General features: G+C 41.6%; 1 protein-coding gene across 1 annotated transcript in view; it reads right to left on the reverse strand.

Annotated features, from left to right (window-relative positions):
* GLB1 (galactosidase beta 1) overlaps positions 1-26,075 on the reverse strand; it is a 100,935-nt gene that overhangs the window by 34,827 nt on the left and 40,033 nt on the right. The window contains exons 7-10 of the mRNA XM_043886598.1: positions 23,982-24,040; positions 22,118-22,239; positions 21,969-22,009; positions 19,706-19,818 (exon numbers count right to left, since the gene is read on the reverse strand). Of these exons, the coding sequence (XP_043742533.1) occupies positions 19,706-19,818; positions 21,969-22,009; positions 22,118-22,239; positions 23,982-24,040 (335 nt within the window). The remainder of the gene's footprint in view (positions 1-19,705; positions 19,819-21,968; positions 22,010-22,117; positions 22,240-23,981; positions 24,041-26,075) is intronic.

Here is a 26,075-nt window from a genome sequence, read left to right on the forward strand (position 1 = left end):
ATTTTTTTTAAAAAAACATCTTCCCTCAGAATGACCAGGGTGCTGTTTAGTGTCCTCTGTCCCCTGGTGTGGCTCATGCCAAGCACATTCCTGAAAAAGGTGACCAGCTTTTTCTCTCTAGAAGCTTGTAGGTTCTTTATTCCCAATATCCTAAATTTATGTAAAGATTCATCTGGACACACATGGTTTTTACATTCATTGTTCTAGGCAACTCAGATATTCTTTTCTATTTTGGAAAAAGTTCTGTGTTATTTCTTTGATGTTTTCTTTTGCTCCATTTCTTCCCTTCCTTTTAAGTAACCTGCACCTCCCAGATTATTCTTCTATGTGTCTCATCTTTTCTCTCCTGTTTCCATCTGTCTTCTCACTCTAATTTCTAGGAAATTTTTTAAATTTCCAATAACTCTTTCTTGGTTTCCTTTATCAAAGTATTCTGTTCATATTTTATCAATGCAGTATCTTCTCAAATATCTCTGAAGGATATAAATTTGAGAAGGTTTGCTTTGTTTAAGATCTGTCCTCTTGCCTTTAGGGTTATCTTTTTGTTTATTTCATCTTGGTCTTTCTCCTCCTGGTTGCAGTTTTTATGGGTTTGCACAAACATCTGGCCATCATCCTTAGTTGTCTATTCACATCTAATGGTAATGCAGACGAATGCACTAGCATTTGCACACTCAGCTTCTATGTGCCAGTCCTGTTATGTGTACAGGAGCCAGGCTTGTCCAGTGGGGAGCTTTGTTTTAGGATAACTTTGCAGGAAATCAGATATAATATGTGGGGTCTTTGCTCTGGGGCTATGCACTTTCTGTTTTTTTTAAATCCTCCAATTTTCTGGCTGCTAGAGAGATGCTTCCCTGATGGACAGTTTATTGGAAAGTGGGGTGAAGGAGTGAAGGATCTGACGGGAAATACGTAGAGTTTCATCAGCCTTCCCACCCTGCCACCCCTGCTTTTTAAAAACCTTTTGGCCAGGATACACAGCATGTGGGATCTTGGATCTTTGTTCCCTGACTAGGGATCGAACACCTACTCCCTGCATAAGAAGTGCAGAATCTTAACCACTGGACCACCCAGATCTTCCATTTTCAGCTTTCATTTCCATCCTTTGTCTTACTTGCATTTCCAAGACCCCAGCTCTTCTTGATTCTGTAAGGTCAGTATACTCCCTGTTCCCTGTTCCTATAACCCTCTTCCATGCTCACTGGGAACCTAGATTTCCTTATCTTACTTTTTCAGTCACCACTGTTCCATCTCTTTTTGTTTCCCAGAAATTGGCTGGAATCTCTCATGCATGGACAGCTCCCTTCTTGTTGGCTTCATTTAGAAAAAAATCTTTTTTTTTTTTTTTTTATTATTAGTCACATTTTGGAAGGAAGAAGAGATAGATACTTAGACACGCAGCCATCTGGAAGTGGGAGTCCTTGGTATTTCTAATATTCTATGAGTCTATATTTCTGTGAAATTTAAAAGATCATGTTAAAATGAACTTTATGACTCACAGTAACACAAAGGAGGCCAGAGTTACTCCTGATCTTAAATCAAGATGCAAGGTCTCTCTTCCCAACTTTCCCTGAAGTCTAGATCACATTCTTTCTCTTTTGCCAGGAGACATACCCCATTCTCCCCCCAACCCCCAACATTCTGGCCAATAACAGCAGTCAGCACAGATCCACAGAGGAGACCTTACAGCAGTCTGTAAATGGGGGAGATCCCCCATTTACTTGTACGTGGGAGGGGGCCACGACCCACCTAATTTCTAAAGTCAAGGTGTGGCCAGGACTGCAACCTCTCTACCACACTGGATGAAAAAGTCAACTGCACAGACACCTTTATTCAACCTACACTCAGCTAACTTTGATGTGCCAGTTCTGTCATCTTATTTACTCCTTACATAGGCCCTCAGAGCTGGTTATTATATTTCCTCTTTAGAGATGAGACCAAGGAACGTGCTCAAGATTTTGAAAAGGGGCAAGGGTGGGAGCTGGGACTTTGACTCCAAGTTTAGTGTTGTTCCTCTGGCTCTGTCTTTTTTGTTTTGGCTATTTTAATTTATTTATTTATTTGGCTGCACTGGGTCTTAGTGGTGGCACACAAGAATCTTTGTTGAGGCTTTCAGAACCTTTAGTTGCAGCACGTGGGATCCAGCTTCCTGGCCAGGGATCAAACCCAGGCTCCTTGCATTGGGAGCTCCGAGTCTTAGCCACTGGACCACCAGGTAAGTCCCATCTGCAGCTCCATCTTGCCTCCTTTTTTGCCAATTGCAATAATTTTGCCAATTATTGCCAATAATAATACAGTAGAAGGTATCTTCCCCACCCCACAAAACCATCTCTCTCGCGTAGTTTTCCTCCTATACCCCCTCTATTTATGCACACGTAAAGACGAGATAATTTTATAATTTACTCCTGCCACTTACCAAAAGCACTTTTGGCATGGACCAAATAGTAACAACAATTTTACTTACTTGCATATTATATTCAAACAGATATAACAGAATTTATATAACCATCACTTTTCAATATTAGGCATTGAATCATTTCCAGTTTTTGATACTATAAATACTATTGCAATGAACACTTCTTGTCTATAACATTCTCCATGTTCAGAATTTTTAAAATAAAGTTACAAGTGAGGGGAGTGCATGTGAAGCCACTTCATTCATGTCCGACTGTTTGCGACTCCGGGTACTGTAGCCTCTGTCCATGGGATTCTCCAGGCAAGAATACTGGAGTGGGTTGCCGTGCCCTCCTCCAGTCAAGTGAGGGGTCATTAGGTCAAATGATATAAGCATTTTATATGATTCTTAATATAAGGTATGCCAAAGTTTTCACTAGAGGTCTATACTTGTTTATGTCTTTCACCCAGTTATCTATTTGGATCTTGATTTTTTAAATCAGTAGTATGAGCTCATTATATTCTCCATATTAAGCCTCCATCTGTCTATCACATTTGCCATAACCTTTAAAAAAATTATTATAGTGAGTTTTCAGGGTTTGATCCCTGGGTCGGGAAGATCCCCTGGAGAAGGAAATGGCAACCCACTCCAGTACTCTTGCCTGGAAAATCCCATGGACTGAGGATCCTGGTAGGCTACAGTCCATGGGGTCGTAAAGAGTCGGACACGACTGAGCGACTTCACTTCACTTCACTTCACTGATTATCATATAGCAAAATTCTAATCTTCTGTCCAAGTAACCAATGTGTCAGAAAAGAAATAGGCAAACATAGCAAAATAAACTTCTGAACCTTTATGTCTCCATAGTAATTTGTACTTTAATCATAGTTTTCAGACTTGTCATTGCTTCTTATCCTACTTATTTAGAGGGACAAACTCAATGTGGGAAGCTGCTCTTTTCCTAGTAGAATCCAACAGATACAACGGTGACCAACTATTCTCTCCCCAAGACCTCTAACGTTTTTGTTCATTTATCTAATAAACTCTTATTAAGAAAGCAATTGGGGAATCCACTGGTAGTCCAGTGTTTAGGACTCTGCACTTTTACTTATGGGGCCAGGTTCAATTCCTGGCCAGGAAACTAAGATCTGGCAAGCCACGTGGCACAGAAAAAAAAAATAGAAGAAAGTACTTTGTGTCAGGTCCTGTGCTTGGTACTAAGGATAATAACAGCCCCAAGTCTAGAGTGACAGTGTGTATAAACAAGTTATATTAACACTAGGAGAAGTTGTGTATTCAAGATTTCCACAGTATAACATAGTGGCAGAAAGCAAAGTGTGAGTAAATCTGCAGAGAGATGACTCAAAGATGACTCCCCAGAGAAGGTCATGAGGCATGTCCTCATTTTCCAGATGGATAAAGGTAGAGGGGCCACTCTGTGCAGAGGCCAGGGGGTAGAAGCGGCACCTCCTGTAGGACGTGAGGAATTTTATGTACCTTTATCTTACGGCTAGACAATCATGTACAAGAAAGGGAGAACTGAATAGCACAGCGAACTATATTCAGTACCTGTAATATAGGAAAAGAATCTGAAAAAGAGTGCAAAGAACTGAATCATCTTGTCATACACCTGAACCTAACACAGGATTGTAAATTACACTTTAATTTTTAAAAAATGCTTTACATAAAAGGGAGAATTAAAAGATGAGGCTTGATGAAAATAGGGGTGGAGTCATGGAAGGCAACCTGACCAGATCAGTGTTTCAGAGAAATCACTTTGAAAGATAGACTAAAAAAGCCAGGTATGCAGGAAATGAATGGACTAATGCCACAGGAGTTTAGGTGATGCTTTAAAAGACTGTCTGTTTGGATTAGAGCGGATGCAGACTATTATATGTGGAGTGGATAAACAACAAGTGCTGCTGTGTACCACTGGGAACGATAATCAGTACCCTCCGATAAACCTTCATGGAAATGAATATGAAAAAGAATGTATCTATATGTATAACTGAGTCACTTTGTTGTACAGCAGAAATTAACACAACACTGTAAATCAACTGTGCCTCAATAGATTTTTTAAAAAAGACTAACGTTCATTAAGCAATATTCACATTGTCATCCTTAATTATCTGACATAAACACTGTGTTTCCACCAGCACCATGGATCATTAGGAGACAGCTGGTTCACCCACTGAACTAATGTCATTCTAGCCATAAACCAAGAGGACATTCAGCCAGTGTGGACTGGTCCTTTGTCAAGGTTCAAATGTCATTAAGCTTCTGAAATACTGAAAATCATGTTGGCCATTCTCCCATGCCCTGTCACCGCCCAGCCCCAATGCCACCCTCAAGGAATTCCAAGATCCACTCCAGTCATCAAGGTCATCAACTACAACTTGATTAATTTCTACAGAACAACCCATCTTCAAAAAGTCAGCTGGACTTATCTTTGATAGAAGCCCTATTAAGAACTGGAACAAAACTCTCATTCAAAAGCATACAAAAATAAACTCACCACTGCCCCTCTCAGGAATTGGTAATGAGTAGGAGGGCGCTACCCTACAGTCTTATGGTTCATCCTCGAGGTCAAAGTGTTAACCAGGTTGGTTGAGTTTTACCCACAGCAAAGAGAATAGCTTAAAAAATGCAAATATCGAGAGCACGGTCATGCCTTAAAAGAGTCCTGCGCTGCCTGGAGGGCTGCCGGGAGCCTTCACCACTGAGCACAGGCTTGTGCAGCCTGCTGGGAAATTCCCATCCCTGGGAGTCCATGTCAGTGAAAGAGACTGTCCATCTCCACCCAGCTTAGTCTTGAGATAGACTAAAGAAGAGACCCATTCAACTTTTTAAGTCTTTGGTGAAGGACAGAGGCAGGAAGAGGTGTATATGGGGATATTTATGATCCCATTTCTTTTCCTCCATGCAAACAAATACTCTGAACACCATCTAACAAACCAGCTAGCTGAACATCTACAAAGTCTCCTAAGAAAGAGCCCACTTTTGAAGTTGTTCTTTTTTCTCTTCCTATACCTAAAATATCAACACAGAGAACGAGGGAAAAGACAACTACATGCTATATTGCAATCTGTCATAAGATGCTGAATCACATAAATTTCTGAAGATTCTGTCTCCTTCATAAGTTCATCTTACTGTGGCCACTGGTTAAACACCTGGGATCCCCTGGATTTGTCCTTTGCGTGGCCCACTGCCCTTCTTGATCAGCTCTGCATGTGCAATCTCAGCCTCTCCTGAACTTCACCCTCCGCCTCCACAACGACTGTGGAATCCATGTCTGTCCTAACGACTTCTTCCTGGAACTTTTCACTCTTAAATGAGGTGCCTGCCAGACAGAAACCTCCCCCAGATGTCCCCAGAGGCATCCTGAGCATACCTGGCTTCTCTCCCCCTCCCCACTTCCCACCTGTGTTTTCCTCGCAGCGCTCTGTCTGAGCTGCTAACCCCAATACCCATCCAGTTATCCAGTTAATGTAACATGGACCAATCAATGACTCCTCATTCTTCCTCACACCTGCATTCAGCCAGTTGCTAAATCCTACCAACTTTGGGCTTCCCTGGTGGCTCAGATGGTAAAGAATCTGCCTGCAATGCAGGAGACCCAGGGTTGATCCCTGGGTCAGGAAGATTCCCGGGAGAAGGGAATGGCAACTCACTCCAGTATTCTTGCCTGGAGAATCCCAAGGGCAGAGGAGCCTGGTGGGCTACAGTCCACGAGTTTGCAAAGAGTCACACATGACTGAGCCACTAACACTCTCACTTCCCTTTGTCACCAATTTTACCTCCCAAATATTTTTCAAATCAATTGCTGTCTCTCCACTCCCTGCTGCCCGTGCCGTCATCTCATTCCTTGGTTACTTCAGCAGCCTCTGAACTCATCTCCTGCACCCAGAAATGCCCCCAAGGGTCACTCCCTCCCCAAGGGGGAGGGGGTCCTAGCAGTGCGTGCTCAGAGGTTTCTGTAAAATTTGCAAAGTTTCACAATTTAACCACAAAAGCCTAAAACACTCATCTCTTTCTGCTCCAGCTTTCCTCTGTCAAGCATGCTCTTAGGTGAAGGGGCTTTAGAGTGGCTACAGGCCTTGATTCAACCAGAGGAGAGTTGAGGTGAGGATTTATTTAATTTGGGTGGAAAATATATTTACAAGCTGCACTGTCAGTCCCATGAGTAGGTAAACTATTGCTAACAGATTATGCTGACTTGCAACATGACTGTGCTCTAAGGCATCCAGCCCCAGAAATATGTGGGTTGTGGAGGGGGAACAGGGTTTGAAATGTTATGCAGCCAGAACCTGTCTGTAATTTCTTCCAAATATTATAGCTCATGCATGCAAGAACTTGAAAGACATCTCCCCAATTTGCATGACAATACTAAATAGTCATATAACACCATCGGTAACAAAATGTGAAGCTTTTCTGTTTTTCTAAACTGTCAATACTGAAAAACAAATTTCTATCAACTACACTCAAGAGCCAGTCTCATTAGAGAAGATTACAAACACTGCTCTCATTTGAAGAGACAATAAAGCAGCATGAAGCCAAAAGAACACAGGGAAAGAAGGATGGCAGAGGTGTTTCTAGCAGTGAATAAATCAAAATACATTTTTAAGTTTTGTGTTGTTTCCAATTAATCTTTAAAAAATTTTAACTTGCAGTGATTAAAATTTTTTTCATTGAAGTATAATTGATTTACATTGTTGTGTTAGTTTCTGGTATACAGTAAAGTGAATCAGTAATGTTGTTATTCTGTCACTAAGTCGTGTCTGACTCTTTGTGACCCCATGAACTGCAGCACACCAGGCTCCTCTGTCTTTCACTATTTCCCAGAGTTTGCTCAAATGACGTCCACTGAGTTGGTGATGCCATCTAACCATCTCATTCTCTGCTGCTTTCTTCTTCTTTTGCCTTAAATCTTTCCCAGCATCAGAGTCTTCTCCAGTGAGTCAGCTCTTCACATCAGGTGGCCAAAGTATTCGATCTTCAGCTTTAGCATCAGTCCTACCAATGAGTGTTCAGAGTTAACTTCTTTTAGGATTGACTGGTTTGATCTCCTTGCTATCCAAGGGACTCTCAAGAATCTTCCCCAGCACCACAATTTGAAAGCGTCAATTTGGCGCTTGGCTTTCTTTATGGTTAAACTCTCGTATCCTTGCGTGACTACTAGAAAAGCCGTAGCTTTGATTATACAGATCTTTGTCAGCAAAGTGATGTCTCTGCTTTTTTTTTTTTTTGTCTCTGCTTTTTAATATGCTGTCTAGGTTGGTCATAGATTTCCTTCCAAGGAGCAAGTGTCTTTTAATTTCATGGTTGCAGTCACCGTCCACAGTGACATTGTAGCTTAAGAAAATAAAATCTGTCTTGCTTCCACTCTTTTGACTTCTATTTGCCATGAAGTGATGGGACCAGATGCCATGATCTTAGTTTTTTGAATGCTGAGTTTAAGCCAGCTTCTTCACTCTCCTCTTTCATTCTCATCAAGAGGCTCTTTAGTTCCTCTTTACTTTCTGCCATGAGACTGATATCATCTGCATATCTGAGGTTTTGTTATTTCTCCTGGCAACCTTGATTCCAGCTTGTGATTCATCCAGCCCAGCGTTTCTCATGATGTACTCTGCATATAAGTTAAATAAGCAGGGTGACAGTATACAGCCTTGTTGTGCTCCTTTGCCAACTTTGAACCAGTCAGTTGCTCCATGTTTGGTTCCAACTGTTGCTTCTTGACACCTGCATACAGGTTTCTGAGGAGACAGGTAAGGTGGTCTGGTATTCCCATCTCTTTAAGAATTGATCTACACAGTCAAAGTCTTTGGTGTAGTCAGTGAAACAGAAGTAGAGTTTTTCTGGAACTCCCTTGCTATCTCCATGATCCAATGAATGTTGACAATTTGATTTCTGGTTTCTCTGTCTCTTTGCTCGTACATCTGGGGGTTCTCAGTTCATGAGCTGCTGAAGCTGAGTTTGAAGGATTTTGAGCATCACCTTGCTAGCAATTGTGTGGTAGCTTGAACATTCTAAGGCATTGCCCTTCTTTGGGACTGGAATGAAAACTGACCTTTTCCAGTCCTGTGGCCACTGCTGAGTTTTCCAAATTTGCTGACATAATGCAGCACTTTAACAGCATCGTCTTTTAGGATTTGAAATACCTCAGCTGAAATTCCATCACTTCCACTAGCTTTGTTTGTAGTAATGCTTCCTAAGGTTCACCTGACCTCACATTCTAGCATATCTGGCTGTAAGAGAGTAACCACAATATAGTGGTTATCCAAGTCATTAAGACCTTTTTTTATATAGTTCTTCTGTATATTCTTGCCACCTCTTCTTTTTTTTTTTTTTTGATAGTTTTTTTTTCCATTTATTTTTATTAGTTGGAGGCTAATTACTTTACAATACTGTAGTGGTTTTTGCCATACATTGACATGAATCAGCCATGGATTTACATGTGTTCCCCATCCTGAACCCCCCTCCCACCCCCCCCCCATCCCATCCCTCTGAGTCATCCCAGTGCACCAGCCCTGAGCACTTGTCTCATGCATCCAACCTGGGCTGGTGATCTGTTTCACACTTGATAATATACATGTTTCGATGCTGTTCTCTCAGATCATCCCACCCTCGCCTTCTCCCATTGAGTCCAAAAGTCTGTTCTATGCATCTGTGTCTCTTTTTCTGTCTTGCATATAGGGTTATCGTTACCATCTTTCTAAATTCCATATACATGCATTAGTATACTGTATTGGTGTTTATCTTTCTGGCTTACTTCACTCTGTATAATGGGCTCCAGTTTTATCCATCTCATTAAAACTGATTCAAATATATTCTTTTTAATGGCTGAGTAATATTCCATTGTGTATATGTACCGCAGCTTTCTTATCCGTTCGTCTGCTGATGGGCATCTAGGTTGCTTCCATGTCCTGGCAATTATAAACAGTGCTGCGATGAACATTGGGGTACACGTGTCTCTTTCAGATCTGGTTTCCTGGGTGTGTATGCCCAGGAGTGGGATTGCTGGGTCATATGGCAGTTCTATTTCCAGTTTTTTAAGGAATCTCCACACTGTTCTCAATAGTTGCCACCTCTTCTTAATTTCTTCTGCTTCTGTTAGGTCCTTATCATATTTGTCCTTTATTGTGCCCATCCTTACATGAAATGTTCCCTTGATATCTCTGATTTGCTTGTAAATGTCTCTAGTCTTTCCCACTCTGTTGTTTTCCTCTGTTTCTTTGCATTGTTCATTTAAGAAGGCCTTCTTGTCTCTCCTTGCTCTTCTCTGGAACTCTGCAGTTGGGTATATCTTTCCCTCTCTCCCTTGCCGTTCACTTCTCTTCTTTCCTCAGCTGTTAGTGAAGCCTCCTCAGACCACCACTTTGCCTTCTTGCATTCTTTTTCTTTGGGATGGTTTTGGTCACTGCCTCCTGCACAGTGTTACGAACCTCCATCCATAGTTCTTTGGGCACTCTATCAGATCTAATCCCTTGAATCTATGTCACCTCCACTGTATAATCATAAGAGATTTTATTTAGGTCGAATCTGCGTGGCCTAATGGTTTGCCCTACTTTCTTCAATTTTAGCCCAAATTTTTCAATAAGGAGTTCACGATCTGAGCCACAGTCAGCTCCACATCTTGTTTTTGCTGATTGTACTGAGCTTCTCCATCTTTGGCTACAAATAACATAATCAGTCTGATTTCAGTACTGACCATCTGATGATGTCCATGTGTAGAGTCATCTCTCGGGTTGTTGGAAAAGTGTGTTTGACATGACCAGCATGTTCTCTTCCCCTTGCCCTGCGTCATTTTGTACTCCAATGCCAAACTTGCCTGTTATTCCAAGTATCTTTTGACTTTCTACTTTTGCATTCCAATCCCCTATGATGAGAAGGACATCTTTTTTTAGTGTTAGTTGTAGATAGTGTTGTACATCTTCATAGAACCTGTCAACTTCAGCTTCTTTGGCATCAGTGGTTGGGGCATAGACTTGGATCACAGTGAGGCTGAATGGTTTGCCTTGGAAACGAACTGAGATCATTCTGTATTTGAGGTTGCACCCAGGTACTGCATTTTGGACTCTTGTTGACTGTGAGGGCTACTTCATTTCTTCTAAGGGATTCTTGCCCATAGTAGTAGACATAATGGTCGTCTGAATTAAACTGGCCCATTCCTGTCCATTTTCGTTCACTGATTCTTAAGATTTCGATGCTCAATCTTGCCATCTCCTGCTTGACCATGTCCACTTTACCTTGACACATGAACCTAAAATTCCAGGTTCCTATGCAATGTTGTTCTTTACAGCATCAGATTTTAGTTTTACCACCAGATACATCCACACCTGAGCATCGTTTTCACTTTGACCCAGCCGCTTCATTCTTTCTGGAGCTATTAGTAATTGCCCTCTGCTCTTCCCCAGTAGCATATTGGACACCTTCTGACCTGAGGGACTCATTTTCCAGTGTTATATCTTTTTGCCTTTTCATACTGTTCATGGGGTTCTCCAGGTGAGACTCTGGGAGTGGGTTGCCATTTCCTCCTCCAGTGGACCATGTTTTGTCAAAACTCTTCAGTATGACCTGTCCATCTTGGGTGGCGCTGCATGGCATGACTCATAGGCTGTGATCTGTGAAGTGGGATCAGTTAAGCATATACATATATCCACTCTTTTTTTGTTTAGATTCTTTTCTCATTGCTGAGTATTAAGTAGAGTTCCCTGTGCTATACAGCCAGTTCTTATTAGTTGTCTATTTATATATAGCAGTGTGTATACCTTAATCCCAATCTCCCAATTTATTCCTCCCCCCTTACTCCCTGGTACCCGTAAATTTGTAATGATTTGTTTTTACTCATTTAAATATACGTTCGTTTTTCGTGCCTCATGTGATACCCTCTCTGAAATGTATATCTATGTCACCTGGCTTTTTCAGCAGCATTAATGTTCTTGATGAAGGAGGAGATAGCATCACCTGTACATTATGGAAAAAGTGTGGCGGTGATGGTTCACACTGGACGGGGAGAAGAATGAGTGTGGAAACAGAGAAGTGCAGATAGTTAAAGGTCCAGTGGAGGCTGGAAGTACAAGTCCCTGTTCCAGCCAGTTGACACTGAAGCTCACAATCCTCCTGCCTGTTTCCAGGGCCAGAGTGTGACAGCAGAAGGGCCCGGGCTGGTGTATGGAGCACGGACCCTAAACAGCAGCAGAGAGAGCCATGGAGGGTGACAGTGATTCTTAACAGCCAGCCATCATAAGAGCCAGGGAAGGTCAAGAAAATGTGAGGGGCCGCAGGAGTGGGGAAGAGGCAGAAAGAAGCCGCTAAATGTATAGGAGAAGAAGAGTGTGAGGTTGTGATGAGGCCAAAGATAAGACGATGTTCTGTCCAAGAAAGCACATGTAAATATCTGTTTTTAAGTTGACTTGCATTTTTTTTTCTTGTCAGGCATAGAAAAGTTCATTATTTCAGAAAGAAAAGTATTCTAAAAATAAGCCTCCCCAGCAATACCACTGCAAGGTATATAGCCAAAAGAATGGAAAGCAGGACTTGAACAGATATTTGTGCCCTGACGTTTAATATAGTGTTATTCAAAATAGCCAAAAGAGTGTCACACAATTCGAAGTGTCCATCAAGAGATGAGTGAAATGAATAAACTGGTACACAAGTTGTCCCTTCGGATCTGCAGGGTTCTGCCACCAGGACTCCTGCAGATGCCAAAACTCCAGGATGCTCAAGAAATTTGAGTATACCTGCATGTGTCCTGTGCACATTCTCCCACATACCTTTTTTAATAATTAAAACTGCTTTGGCTATGCTGTGCGTGCTCTTCTCTCACTGTGAGCGGGGGCTACTGCTCCCTGCAGCACACAGGCTTCTCCTGTTGCAGAGCAGAGGCTCAGCCCTTGTGCCAAGCAGGCTCCGCAGTTGCCACTCCGAGGCCCTAGAGCGAGGCTCCATGGTTGTGGCACACGAGCTTAGCTGCTCCAAGGTATGAGGGGTCTCCCCAAACCAGGGATCATACCTGTGTCTCCTGCTTTGGCAAGTGGGTTCTTTACCACTGAGCCACCAGGGAAGCCCTCCCATGTACTTTCAATCATCTCTAGATTACTTACAATACCTAATACAGTGTAAATGCTATGTAAACAGTTGTAAATACAATGTAAATGTCATGTAAAAACTTGGTGCTATGCAACCACCTCAAGTTTTGCTTTATGGAACTTTCTGTTTTTGTTTTTTTTCCCCTTAATCTGTGGTTGGTTGAGTCTGCAGATGTGGAACCCACAGATATGGAGCACTGACTGTATATATACCATAAAGTATTATTCAGCATAAGAAGAAATGAAATTCTGACACATGCTATAACATGGCTGAATCTTGAAAAGATGCTAAGTGAAATAAGTCAGTCACAAAAGGAAAATACTGTATGGTTCCACTTCTGTGAAACATCTAGAATATGCAAATTCACAGAGGCAGAAAGTAGACTAGAGCTTCCCAGACTAGGCTGAAAGGAGGCTGTAATGGGGAGTTATTGCATAATAGCGTTTCTGTCTGAGCGAATGAAAAGATTTCGTGAATAGATAATGGCCATGGTTACACAACATTACGAATGTAATTTATGCCACTGAATTTTTAACCACTTAAAAATGGTCAAAATGTCAAATTTAATGTTACATATATTTTACCACAATTAAAAAAATTAATGTACAGAAACCATTGAATTGTGTACTTTAAATGGGTGAAGTCCACAGTATGTGATTTATATCTAAATAAATCTGTTAAAAAATAAATAAATAAATCTGAAATGGTTTGTGAGATGAAGCAACAGAAATAAGTCCACAGGCACTATAACATTAATAAAATCATAGAAATCAGTCAATAATTTAAAAAGGAAAGTACAATGGAATATTCATGTACAATTTAAAGAGACTAAATAAATTAAATATAGTATATGTGGGTGCATGCATTTGTGGTAAAATCACAAAATGTATGTAAGGATAAATACCATTCCCTCCTCCTCCATCTGAGGGGGGGAGGGCAAGAAACAGGAGATGGACCCAGCTTTATCTGCATTGTATTATTTTCTTAAACAATTAGAAGCAAAGATTTCATAATAACCTATGTTATATCTAGGTATTGGGTACATGAGTGTCTGCAACATTATTCTATATATTAAAAAAATTTCAAGATGTTATATTTTGAAGACAAATATATATCATAATATTTCTCATGAAGAAATAAAAGACTCCATTTGTAATGATATCAGAATTAGGAACATAGAATACTTGAGGATAAACATATTCAGAAATGGACAGTGACTATTTTTTTAAGAAAACTTTAAAACAAGGACATCAAAGAAGACTTGAATAGATACAAAACCATTTTCTTGGCTAAGTCTCAATACAGTAAATATCACCCCTAATTTGATGTATAAATTTAATACGAAACTAATTAAAACATCAACAGGTATCTTGAGTTTTTGTTTTGAAGTTGATAGAATAATATGAAAGTTTATAATATCTGGGGAAATTCTGAAAGACTATAGATGGAAGACTAGGACTTTCCAGTGACTAAGACTCTGGGCTTCCACTGCAGGGGGTGCCCAGGTTCGATCCTTGGTCGGGAAACTAGATCCCACATGCCGTAACTAAAGATTCCACAGGCTGCAACTAAGACCCGGTGAAGCCACATTAATTTAAAAATTTTTAAATAAGTAAAATAAAAGTTCAAAATAATCTAAATGCCCATCAGTTAGAAATGGTTTAAGTAAATGGCAGTAGATCTAAATAGTATAATAGCATGTAGCTGAGTACATGCTACATGTACAATAGCATGTGATGATCTCATTACAGAGAATGAGATCATTTAGGTTAAGAAGGCTCACTAAACAGAACATCTGATGTCATTCTTGCCCAAAACACCAGTAAAATTTCAGTGAACAGATTTTTGTTTATGACATAAAAACACAGAACTGAAGAACTGGAGAGGAGACAACAGCAAGAAAATTTTGAAAGCTGGAAAACGGACAAATGAATGGCAAATCAGTAATAAGAAAGGCAAAGAGAATGGGAGGAAACTAAGAACCAATTCAATTTGGTTCTGAAGAATTACTAAAAGGCTGGAAACTGGTAGCACCAGGTACTTCCGAACCTGGGAGGTACAGGTGCTTAATTAAATAAGGAGCATGATCCACAGATTTCTTCTTCTCCAAGCTAAGGGTTCTCAAACTCTAATGCATGTCAGAGTCTCCTCTGACCGTAAAATCCTAGATTGCTGGCCCTACCACAGAGTTTCTGATTCAGTGGAATTAGAATTTCCATCGGTGGTTCTGATGTGCTGGTATTTGAGAAACACTGCTCTTTGTATGCAATACCCTCTCCCACCTGGGACTAGAGATTTATTTTCTGGGGAGGAGAAAACATGGTCTTTGAGTTCTTGGTTAACCTGCAGAGTTCTTGGTTAACCTGCAGAGTTAAGGACACGTGGAGCATTTTAAAAGGGGAGACTGTGATCATGTACAGAGTAAAAAGGAACTACCACCATCCCAGCCCTGCTCCAGGGTGCAGAATGCTGGCAGCCAGCCGCTTACTCCAGGCAGAAAATCAGAAGATATCTTTCTTGGAAATCTTAACAGTCATATAGGAAACATTTAAAGATACTGATACTTTGTAATTTCATATAATTAAACAAAATTAGGTCAAAAAGGAAAAAAGCAACCTCTACAAATAAAAAAAAAAAACCCTTAAAGGAAATAAATGAACCTGCTGGATTAGCAGCATAACCAAAAGTTACCTGTGGTTACAGTGAGTGTTGACTGTGACAAATCTGGCCCTGACTGTAGGGGGATGCGATGGTTTTAACAATATGCCCACAAATTCTCTGATCCTCTTCCCCTCAATAAGTGGAACTTAGCCCCCATGAAGATGGCCCAGACTTAGTAACTGGCTTCTGGAGGAAAGAATGTGGAAAAGGGATGGGATGTCATTCTTTGTTTAGGTAATTAAAAGACTGCAACTTTGGCAATTCAGTGATTCAGTGACTTCCTGGGAGTTCAGTGATTCCCTGGGAGTCCAGTGGTTAAGACTCCATGCTTCCACTGCAGAGGGCATGGGTTCAATCCCTGGTTAAGAAATAAGATCCCACGTGTCATAAATAAATTAAAAAAAAATTTTTTTTTAAAAAGGTTGCAACTTTCATCTGGAGGTGCCCGCTCTCTCACAGATCTTTCACTGTGGGGGAAGCTGCATTGTGAGCCACCTCGTGGAGAGTCCTACATGGCAAGGAACTTCAGTGACCTGCCCTTAGCCATGTGAGACGGACCTTTCAAAGGGGAGCTGGTGGGAATGGAAGTTGTTGCAGCCACTATGTCTCCATGGAGGTTCCTCAAAAAACTAAAGATAGAGCTGCTATATGATCCTGCAATCCCACTCCTAAGAATATATCTGGACAAAAGTGTAATTCAAAAACTGTAATTCAAAATGTTTGTAGCAGCACTGTTCACAGTAGCCAAGACATGGAAACAGCCTAAATGTCCACTAAGAGATGAATGGGTAAAGAAGATGTGGTACAGATATACAATGGAATATTACTAAGCCATAAGAAAGAATAAAATTATGCCATTTTGTAGGATGGACCTACGGATTATCATTCTACATGAAGTAGAAAGAGAAGGAGAAATACCATATAATATCACTTATATGTGAGATCTAAAAATTGGTACAGATGAACTAATTTACGAAACAGAAACAGACTCACTGACATAGAAAACAAACTTATGGGGACTTCCCTGGTGGTCTAGTAGTTAAGAATCTGCTGGCCAATGCAGAGGACATGGGTTTGGTACCTGGTCCAGGAAGATCCCACATGCCTTGCAGCAGCTAAGCTCAGGCGCCACAACTACTGAGCCCATTCTCTAGAGCCCAAGAGTCGCAACTACTGAAGCCTGTGCTCCACAACCAGAGAAGCCGCCACAAGCAGAAGCCTGCGCGCCACAGTGGAAGAGCAGTCCCCGCTCGCCACAACCAGAGAAAGCCCTCACGCAGCCAAAAAGCCCAGTGCAGCCAAAAATAAATTATTAACAAAATTAAAAAAAAAACAAATATGTATGGTTACCAAAGGGGAAAAAGGGGAAAAAAGGTGGGGGAGGGAGAAATTAGGAGTTTGGGATTACATACAGACACTACTATATATATAAAATAGATAACCAACAAGACCTACTGCATAGCACCGGGAACTATGTTCAGTATCCTGTAATAAACCATAATGGAAAAGAATATGTATATGTATGTATAACTGAATCACTTTGCTGTACATGGGAAACTAACATAACACTGTAAATCAACTATACTTCAATTTAAAAAAGAACGAAAGCAAGAAATGGATCCTTTAGCCCCACGCAAGTCTTTAGAGTCCACGGCTTGGCCAACAGCTTTCACTGCAGCCTCAGGAGAATTCATGAGCTAGAACATACAGCTAAGCCACCCGATATTCTTCACCGTCAGAAACTGTGTGAGATCATATATGTATATGTTTGGCCATGCCACGAAGCTTGTGGGATTCACCAACTTGGGACTGAACCTGGGCCGTGACAGTGGAAGCCCAGAATCCTAACCAGCAGGCCACCAGGGAACTCCTAACATCTATTGTTTTAAGCTACTAAGTTTGTGGGTAATTTGTTGCACAGCGATAAACTGGGGAGAAGACAAATCTCTCTTGAAGATTCACATCCACAACTAGCCCACTACTAAAATACGCACTATTCAGAACATGCAAGTCAGGAGGGATGTAATTGAAGTTAATGTGAGATAAAGTTCTGGTTGTAGGAAAGAAGTAAAGATATAGATTAATTTTAAATTATTATAAATTAAAACTGAATGTTAAAGCTTTTTGAAAGCCAGGTATAAAGGAGTGCATATTGTATGAATCCATCTATATAAAGTCAAAAAACAAGCACTTGTGGTGATCAAGGTCAGTGGAAAGTCAGTAATTAGAAGGAACATGAGGGAAGCTGCTGAGGGGTTGTGTGCTGGTTCCAGGAGTTTGTGTTTTATAAATTCACTGAGTTCTACACTAATGAGCTGTGCTTTTGTGGGAGGGTGGGGTGTACATACTTTACGCTTCAACTGGTAACCCCTGAAGAAGTGAAAATGTAGAGGACAACATTCAAATTAGGGTGTGGAGGGGGCAGTGATACAAGAGAACAAAAATAAACAGCTCAGAAGACAGTAAGAAAGGAAGACAAAGCAGAAAAGGTAGGCAAGTAGATAATTACAAGATGGCAGAAATGAATCGATGTGTATCAAGAGTTATAATGAGTGATGACACGTAGGTGCACCAGTTAAAAGACAAAATGTTCAAACGAGATTTTTAAAAAATCTAGCTATGTCCTGTTTACAAAGGATGTATGTTTTTATTTTTTATTTTATTTTGACTGAAGTAAAGTTGATTTACAGTGTTGTGTTAATTTCTGCTGTACAATGAAGTCAGTTATACACTTATACACTATTTTTCATTATGGTTTATTACAAAGATATTGAATATAGCTCCCTGTGCCCTACAGTAGGACCTTGTTGTTCATCCATCCTACGTATAATAGTTTCTATCTGTCAACCCCAAGCTCCCAATCCATCCCTCTCTCCCTTGCCAGCCACAAGTCTGTTCTCTATGTCTGTGAGTTTGTTTCTGTTTTGGGACAGAGTTTTGGGGGATGATTTTTAAGAAAGGATATAGAAAGCTTGAAATTAAAGCACTGTGAAAGATACACCAGGTAAAAGAATGCAGGTAAGTATATTAGTATCAGATATAATAGATTCTAAGGCAAAAATCATTATCAGAGATAGTTTCCATATAATGATACAAAAAGATTTAATTCTCAATTTGCATTCTTAATAATATGGCCTCAAAAACTGACAGAACTACAAGGAGAAATGCATAAACACAACTCTCTCAATAACTAATAGAATAAACTAACAAAAATTAGGAAGGCTATAAAAGATATCAATAGCACCATTAATAAGCTTAATCAAATGAACACATATACAGATTATAGCCAACAATTATAAAACATGCAGTCTTTTTAAGAATATGTGGAATATTTGTTCATATTGGTATAAGTCAGGCTGTATGAGGAGGTTCAATAAATTTCAAGGATTGGTATTATACTCAAAACATTCTCTAACCAGAATGCAACTATGTGAGAAACCATCAGACTAGAAAAATACTTGTGTTTAATATTTTAAAAACTCACTTCTGAACATTTGACGGGTCAAAGAGAAATCAAAATAAGCGTGTTTAAAAGCAAATAATAATAAATACATTACATATCAAGACAGGAGATGGAGCCATAGCAGTACCTGAAGGAAAGGTACAGACTTGAGTATTTATATTAGAAAAGAACAAAGTCTGGTTTAAAAAGCTAAGCTTCAAATAAAGGAAGGAAACAATATAGATAGGAACAGAGAGCTTTGAAACAGAGAACAAATGTACAAGAGAGAACTTGGGAGTCATTACTCTAAATTCTAGAGATTAAACCCACAATGAAAATCACACGCGCAACATTTTAACCACACATCTGAAAATGCAGATGAAATGAACAAACTCTGAGTAGTTAGGTATCAACTCTACTTTTTAACAGGTTTAAAGTATTTCATAACATTAACGTTAACACTTAGGCTTAAATTGAGACTATGTTGAAAACAAAAAAAAAAGTTTATACCATTTATAGGCAGAAAACCTTTGTTTTTTAACTTCAAAACTCAGGTGACTGAGCAGAAAAACTGTGGGTTTTTTTTTTAAAGCCACACAGAGACAGGAAACCCCACCTGAGTGCGGTAGATGCCTCAAAAGGTCACAACGCTAGCAGGACTAAGTGTTCAGGTGTCAGGCCAGGAGGAAATAGCAATCACTTGCTCCAAAGCAGAAAAATGAAGCATTGCTGACAGCTCACACTTGCCCTGTGTTCACAATGCCCATAGATTTTCTCTCCCGCACACTTCAGCTATTTATGTGGACACACACTTATACCTTTAGTATAAAAAATAGTAACGGCTAACACTTATTGGACAGCGTATGTGCAAGGACTATTCCCGAGGCTTTACCTATGTTCTTTCTAATCTTTACAACACAACCACGTGCTATGGCCTCACTTGCTGACAGGCTCACTCTTAACTGGGTGGGGCCAAGACTTGGGGTCAAGTCTAGCTGATGCCTCCCTTCATCCATCCTCCTGCACACAAAGGCTGCAGGAAGATGTCTACAGAGCATCGTGAGTCCCAGGCAGGCTTGGTCCAAGACCAGCCCCTGGAGCATGTACAAAGCACTCACCTTCTGAATAATATCCCGCAGAGCAAAATACTTCTCAGTGAGGTCCCCGGCCTCGCTCAGGGGGGCATCATAGTCATAGCTGGTGGGCTGTGGTTGGTAGGGCGTGTTGGCTCCTGGAAGACAAAACCATGCCACTAGTTACTACAGAAGGCCTTCTCCTGTGACAAGCTCGTATGGATTTGTGGAGGGGGTGAAGAAGGAAACACATTAGAGCCAACTGTTAAGTGACACAGAGGTGGCCCTCCAGATGCGAGGTTTCTTCCTGCAGATGGCCCTCACTAAGCACTAAGCACGTGACTTTCCCCATTTACTCTCTCGGCAACCCCAGCAGATATCCCCACACTGGATCAGCAGGGCATCTGAGGCTCCCCAAAAGCCCCAGACATCTCATAGCCAGCAGTGGCCAGGCCTGTGGCATGACTCACATGTCTGACTGTTAACCTTGCAGCTGTGATCTTGTTTATGATCTCCTCTGTGGCTGAAAAAAGGTCCACGGGAGACACACAGGTTTCTGGGCCCAGGATCAGCAGCAAACCACTAAGGGGTCATCAGACCAAATAAACTGGGAGAATTTTATCATAATTTTTCCTACCCACAAAAAAAGACCATAGGGACTTCCCTGGTGGTCCAGTGGTTAAGACTCTGTGCTTCCACTGCAGGGGGCGAGGGTTCAATCCCTGGTCAGGGAACTAAGATCCCACATGCCAAGTGGTGTGGCCAAAAAAAAAAAAATAAAAGAGAGAGACCATAGAGGAAATATAGGAATGGTGCATTTGCTTTGGAAAATACTGTGGCAGTTCCTCTAAGTCTAAAAACAGAGTTAGTTACCATGAGAACCAGCAATTCCAATCCTAGGTGTGCAGTCAAAAGAACTGAAACAGAGGTTCAAACAAATACTTACACATCCATGTTCATAGCAACATTATTCATAATTGCCAAAAGAGGTGAAACAACCCAAATGTCCATCATTGATGAATGGAGAAACACAATGCAGTATATCCACATAATAGAATATTATTCCTCTATGAAAAAGAATGAAGTATGATACACACTATAATATGGATGAACCTTGAGAAGATTATGCTAAATGAAAGAAATTAAACACAAAAGACCACATACTGTGTGGTTCTACTTGTACTAAATGTCCAGAATAGGCACACCCATAAAGACAAAGAGTGGTGGCCAAGAGCTGGGAGAAGGGGCAGTGGGGCATTTCTTGGGCATGAGGTTCTTTTGGGGGTAATGAAAATGTTTTGGAATTAGATGGTGGTAACGACTGCACAAGTTTGTGCTAAACACCATTAGGTCATATATTTTAAAAATCATCAGTTTTAGGGTATGTGAATTATGCCTCAACAAAATGTTTTTTAAAAAAGAAAGAGAAAAAAAGACCAGAATATATGAACAAGTAAGTTATAGCCAGAGACTATGACTTGCCCAGTTAGCTTGATTTTAAACAATAGTTTCTAAATATACAACTTACAGCCCTTAAAATTTTTTTAAAGAAAAATGATTTTGTAGGAATTCTCTGGCAGTCCAGCGGTTAAGACTCCATGCTTCCAATGCATGGGGTATGTGTTTGATCCCCGGTCAAGGAACTAAGATCTCACATGCCGTAAAGTGTGACCAAATAAAAGAAAAATGATTTTTTGACCTATTGTATAGCCAGAGAACTCGATATTTTATAGTAACCTATTAGGGAAAAGAATTTGAAAAAGAAATATATATATCTGTATCTATGTCTATCTATCTATATATCTGAATCATTTTGCTGTATATCTGAAATACAACTATTTGTAAATACTGTAAAGCAACTATACTTCAATAAAATTAAAATAAAGAAAACCTAGAATAATTCAAATTTACATAGGGAAAAAAATTCCACTTCTATGATTCTTACACATTTGTAAATTAAATTGAAATGTTGAATTGTAAAAAATAACTTCTGAACATCTAAAACAAGTATAGAAGGGTAATTCATTAGCATCCTAATGCTACTCATTCATATAACACTGATTATTTCATAACACCTGCATATTCAATTTTAAAAAATCATTCTCAATAGAAAAGTAAATTTCTCTCTTCCTAATAAATAAAAAATAAGTGATTTTTTAATGTTATACAGGCAAGCTTACATATTAGGAAATTTAGCAGAAGACAAACCAAAACAGAAGAATCACAGATGGCCATAGGCATGGACAAAATCAAGCACCAGAAACATTCTACCATTAGATTCTACAAACAAATGTTAAATTGCTCTTACCATTCCAATAGGCAAAATTGGTGCCACCTATAAACATGTACCTACAAAGAAACAAGAGAACAGATGAGCCCACAGCTCATCATGAACCCACTGCTTCACCATGAGCCCACAGCTAGAGGACAGCCTTCCCTCCAAAAATTAACACTCACATGTTCACATTTGCCCCGAGAGCAAGCATATCATGAAGGGTGAAAGCCACCGCTTTAGGGTTGACTGTTGAATGACGTTGGCCCCAATGATCTAACCATCCAGTGTAGAATTCAGAATTGATCTAAAAAGAAAGGGATATGGAACTTAGGACAGACGTAAACCTTCCCACGCTGGGCGTCCCAGTAACTACTGCCCTAGGTTATCCACTGAAGAACAGGTAGAGGGGGCAGCTGACATCCACTGCTTTACTGGGAACTGGGGACCAATGAGGACATTTCATAATAGCATTGCCTAAACTCAGGTCTCAGGTTTGGACAATGCAGGTGTTCCTGAAAAGCTGTACGTGCATCAAAATCTTGTTAACCAATCCCCAGTTTGAATAAGGGAGGAAAGTTTGTTGGGCAAAAGAATCAGATGACAAAACATGTTTATGAAATAATTAGCTCCAAATTCACCCTGTGTGTGAATCCAGATTTTCAGATCTCAGATTGACTTATTTTAATTGTAGAATAATTTAATTTATTGAAGAATAGTTGATTTACAATGTTGTGCCAATCTCTGCTGTGAGCCAAGTAACATGTCGACATTCTTTAGATCTCAGACTGACTTAGTGTGGTAGAAATATTGTCCAAATATTCTAGCGCTTGGTGTTTCTGTTGGGCATGACCCTGCCAAGCCCTTGTCTACAAAAGGAAAGAGAAATCTGGCTGTGTTCTGGGGACTTCCTGTCTCAGGCTGCAGGAAACAGCTCCACTCAGAGTCTGTGAACATGGGTTCTGCATGACTCAGAAAGCAGAGACCAGGCTCAGAAAAGGCTGCTTTGTACAAAGGTGGGTACACAGTCAGGGCAGCCTGACCTGCTGCGGGGAAGACACCCCTCACGTGGGGCCAGGTAACAACAACAACTGCGTGGAAACGGGAGGCGGGGAGAGGGACACATTCACGATGGGCTGAGCACGCCTGCCAGGACCTCACTGGCGTCTCTGCCTCCCAGCCGGCCACGAAGCATGCCACAGAGCCCTGCAACTCCCGGAGCGGCTGGCACCCTACATCCCGACATCTCCTGGCTGCTTGTCGGAAGCTCAGTGCCCCCCTCCCCAGACCCAGTACATCAATGTCTGCATTTTCATAAGACTCCTATGTGATTTCTAAGCAGATTAAAGGCGGGGCAGCTCAGTCACAAAGAACTCTCAAGAAACACAGACCCGACCTCAGGTCCTGGCCCTGCCACTCACCAGGTGTACAAGCAGGGGCACGCGACAGAGTCTCTGAGCCTCACTGAAAAAGGAGCTCTCATAACACCACTTGTGAGAGCCACCGCGAGGACCAAAGGCGACGAGCTATGCCAGGGTGCAGAGCCTGGGACTTCCCTGGTGCTCCAGTGCTTAAGAATCTGCCTTGCAATCCATGGGATGTGGGTTTGATCCCTGGTAGGAGAACTAGGATCCATTCCGGAGGGGACAGAATGGGGACCACAGTGAACATCCCCCCTCACTAAGCTCTGCTTCTTTTTTTCGTTTGCATTAGAAAAAATAAATTGTATTTATTTTTCTTTCTTTCTTTAATGATTTGACCGCACTGGGTCTTCACTGGGGCGAGCAGGTTTCTCTAGTTGCAGCACATGGGCTTAGTTGCCCCCCCCAGTGCAGGGCCTTAGTGTTGAGCAGGAGCACTGCTTTCTGGACACACTGTTTCCCATGTGTCCAGAAGGCGGTCTCCACAGCCCCATCAGTTCTGACCCCAGACCCAGGGAAACCAAGGATCCACTCCCACCCTTCACAGCACCTCATCACTCTCCCCCAACAGCAGAAAAGAAGTCTGTACGACCAAGTGGTCTCCCCATGCCTCACCCCTGACTCTTACCAGGGGTCCTCTGGGCTCAAGGCTTCTCTGGAGCATGAAAGCAGCTGTGAGGTTGGTACCTGAACAATGAGAAAGAGGAGAGAGGTCAGCTCTGGGAGTGACAAGTTCAAGAAAAAAGACTCCTTTGGAGACTTTCCAAAGGAAGTGGGTCCAGTGGTTAAGAATCTGCCTTGCAGGGACTTCCACCTGCCAATGCAGGGGACACGGGTTTGATCCCTCGTTGGGGAACTAAGATCCCACGTGCAGGAGAGCAGCTAAGCCCAAGCACACCACAGAGAAACTGTGCTCCACAGCGAGAGATCCTGAGTGCTGCAGCTAAGACCTGGCGTGGCCAAGTGTATAATAAATTCACTTCTTAAAAAAGAGGACTTTCCCTGGTGGCACACTGGGTAAGAATCCACCTGCTGATACAGGGGACACGAGTTCGATCCCAGGTCTGGGCAGATCCCACATGAGGCGGAGCAACCAAGTCCATGTGCCACATCTACCGCGCCCACGGGCTGCCACTCCTGAAGCTCACGCACCGAGAGCCCGCAACAAGAGAAGCCAGCTCAGGGAGAAGCCCGCGTACCACAACGAGCAGTCGCCCCCGCCCCCTGCAACCAGAGAAAGCCCGTGTGCAGCCACGAAGGCCCAGCACAGTTGAAAATAAATTAAAAAAAAAAAAAGATTCCTTTGCAGGAATTGAGCCTCCGGCTCCCTGCCCTCCCTCATACCCCCATGGGCCTGCACACCTCCAAGCCAGCTTTAGGTGAGGACTGCTTTAGGTGGGGATTCAGACCATACATTCAATAGAGGTGGGGACCACAGAATGATGTTTCGTTTGTGAACAGTGTCTGGGCCTCTCCTCATTCCTTTGGGAGATCATGACACAGGCCTTGCGCTTCCTCTGTGTCCCCAGAGCCTAGACACGTGGCTGGTGTGCATCTCTCTTCACTCAGGTATCTGGTTGACCGAGCTGCTCCTTACATGATGACCCTGCTTTGAACATACTTCCTGGTGCCTCCACAGCACCGTATGAATCACAGTGCCACAGATTAGAACCAGACATGGGAAAACAGAGTGGTTCCAAATAGGAAAAGAAGCATGTCAAGGCTGTATATTGTCACCCTGCTTATTTAACTTATATGCAGAGTACATCATGAGAAACGCTGGGCTGGAAGAAGCACAAGCTGGAATCAAGATTGCTGGGAGAAATATCAATAACCTCAGATATGCAGATGACACCACCCTTATGGCAGAAAGTGAAGAGGAACTAAAGAGCCTCTTGATCAAAGTGAAAGAGGAGAGTGAAAAAGCTGGCTTAAAACTCAGCATTCAAAAAAACTGAGATCATGGCATCTGGTCCCATCACTTCATGGCAAATAGATGGGGAAACAGTAGAAACAGTGTCAGACTTTATTTTGGGGGCTTCAAAATCACTGCACATAGTGACTGCCGCCATGAAATGAAAAGATGTTTGATCCTTGGAAGAAAAATTGACAAACCTAGATAGCATATTAAAAAGCAGAGACATTACTTTGCCAAAAAAGGTCCATCCAGTCAAGGCTATGGTTTTTCCAGTAGTCATGTATGGATGTGAGAGTTGGACCATAAAGAAAACTGAGCACCAAAGAATTGATGCTTTTGAACTGTGGTGTTGGAGAAGACTCTTGAGAGTCCCTTGGACTGCAAGGAGATCCAACCAGTCCATCCTAAAGGAGATCAGTCCTGGGTGTTCATTGGAAGGACTGATGTTGAAGCTGAAACTCTAATACTTTGGCCACTGATGCAAAAAACTGACTCATTGGAAAAGACCCTGATGCTGGGAAAGATTGAGGGCAGGAGGAGAAGGGGACGACAGAGGATGAGATGGTTGGATGGCATCACCGACTCAATGGACATACGCTTGAGCAAGGTTCGGGAGATGGTGAAGGATAGGGAGGCCTGGCGTGCTGCAGTCCATGGGGTCACAAAGAGTCAGACATGACTGAGCAACTGAACAACAACAAATAATTAACAAATCAAAGGGACAAATCGTTCTCTAATTACATTTATCCTGAATCACAGAGTATACTCTGTATTTCAATTTGTACATCTCAAGCCATTCCAGAC

The sequence above is a fragment of the Cervus elaphus genome, chromosome 24 (genome assembly GCF_910594005.1).
Source record: "Cervus elaphus chromosome 24, mCerEla1.1, whole genome shotgun sequence".
NCBI lineage: Eukaryota > Metazoa > Chordata > Mammalia > Artiodactyla > Cervidae > Cervus > Cervus elaphus.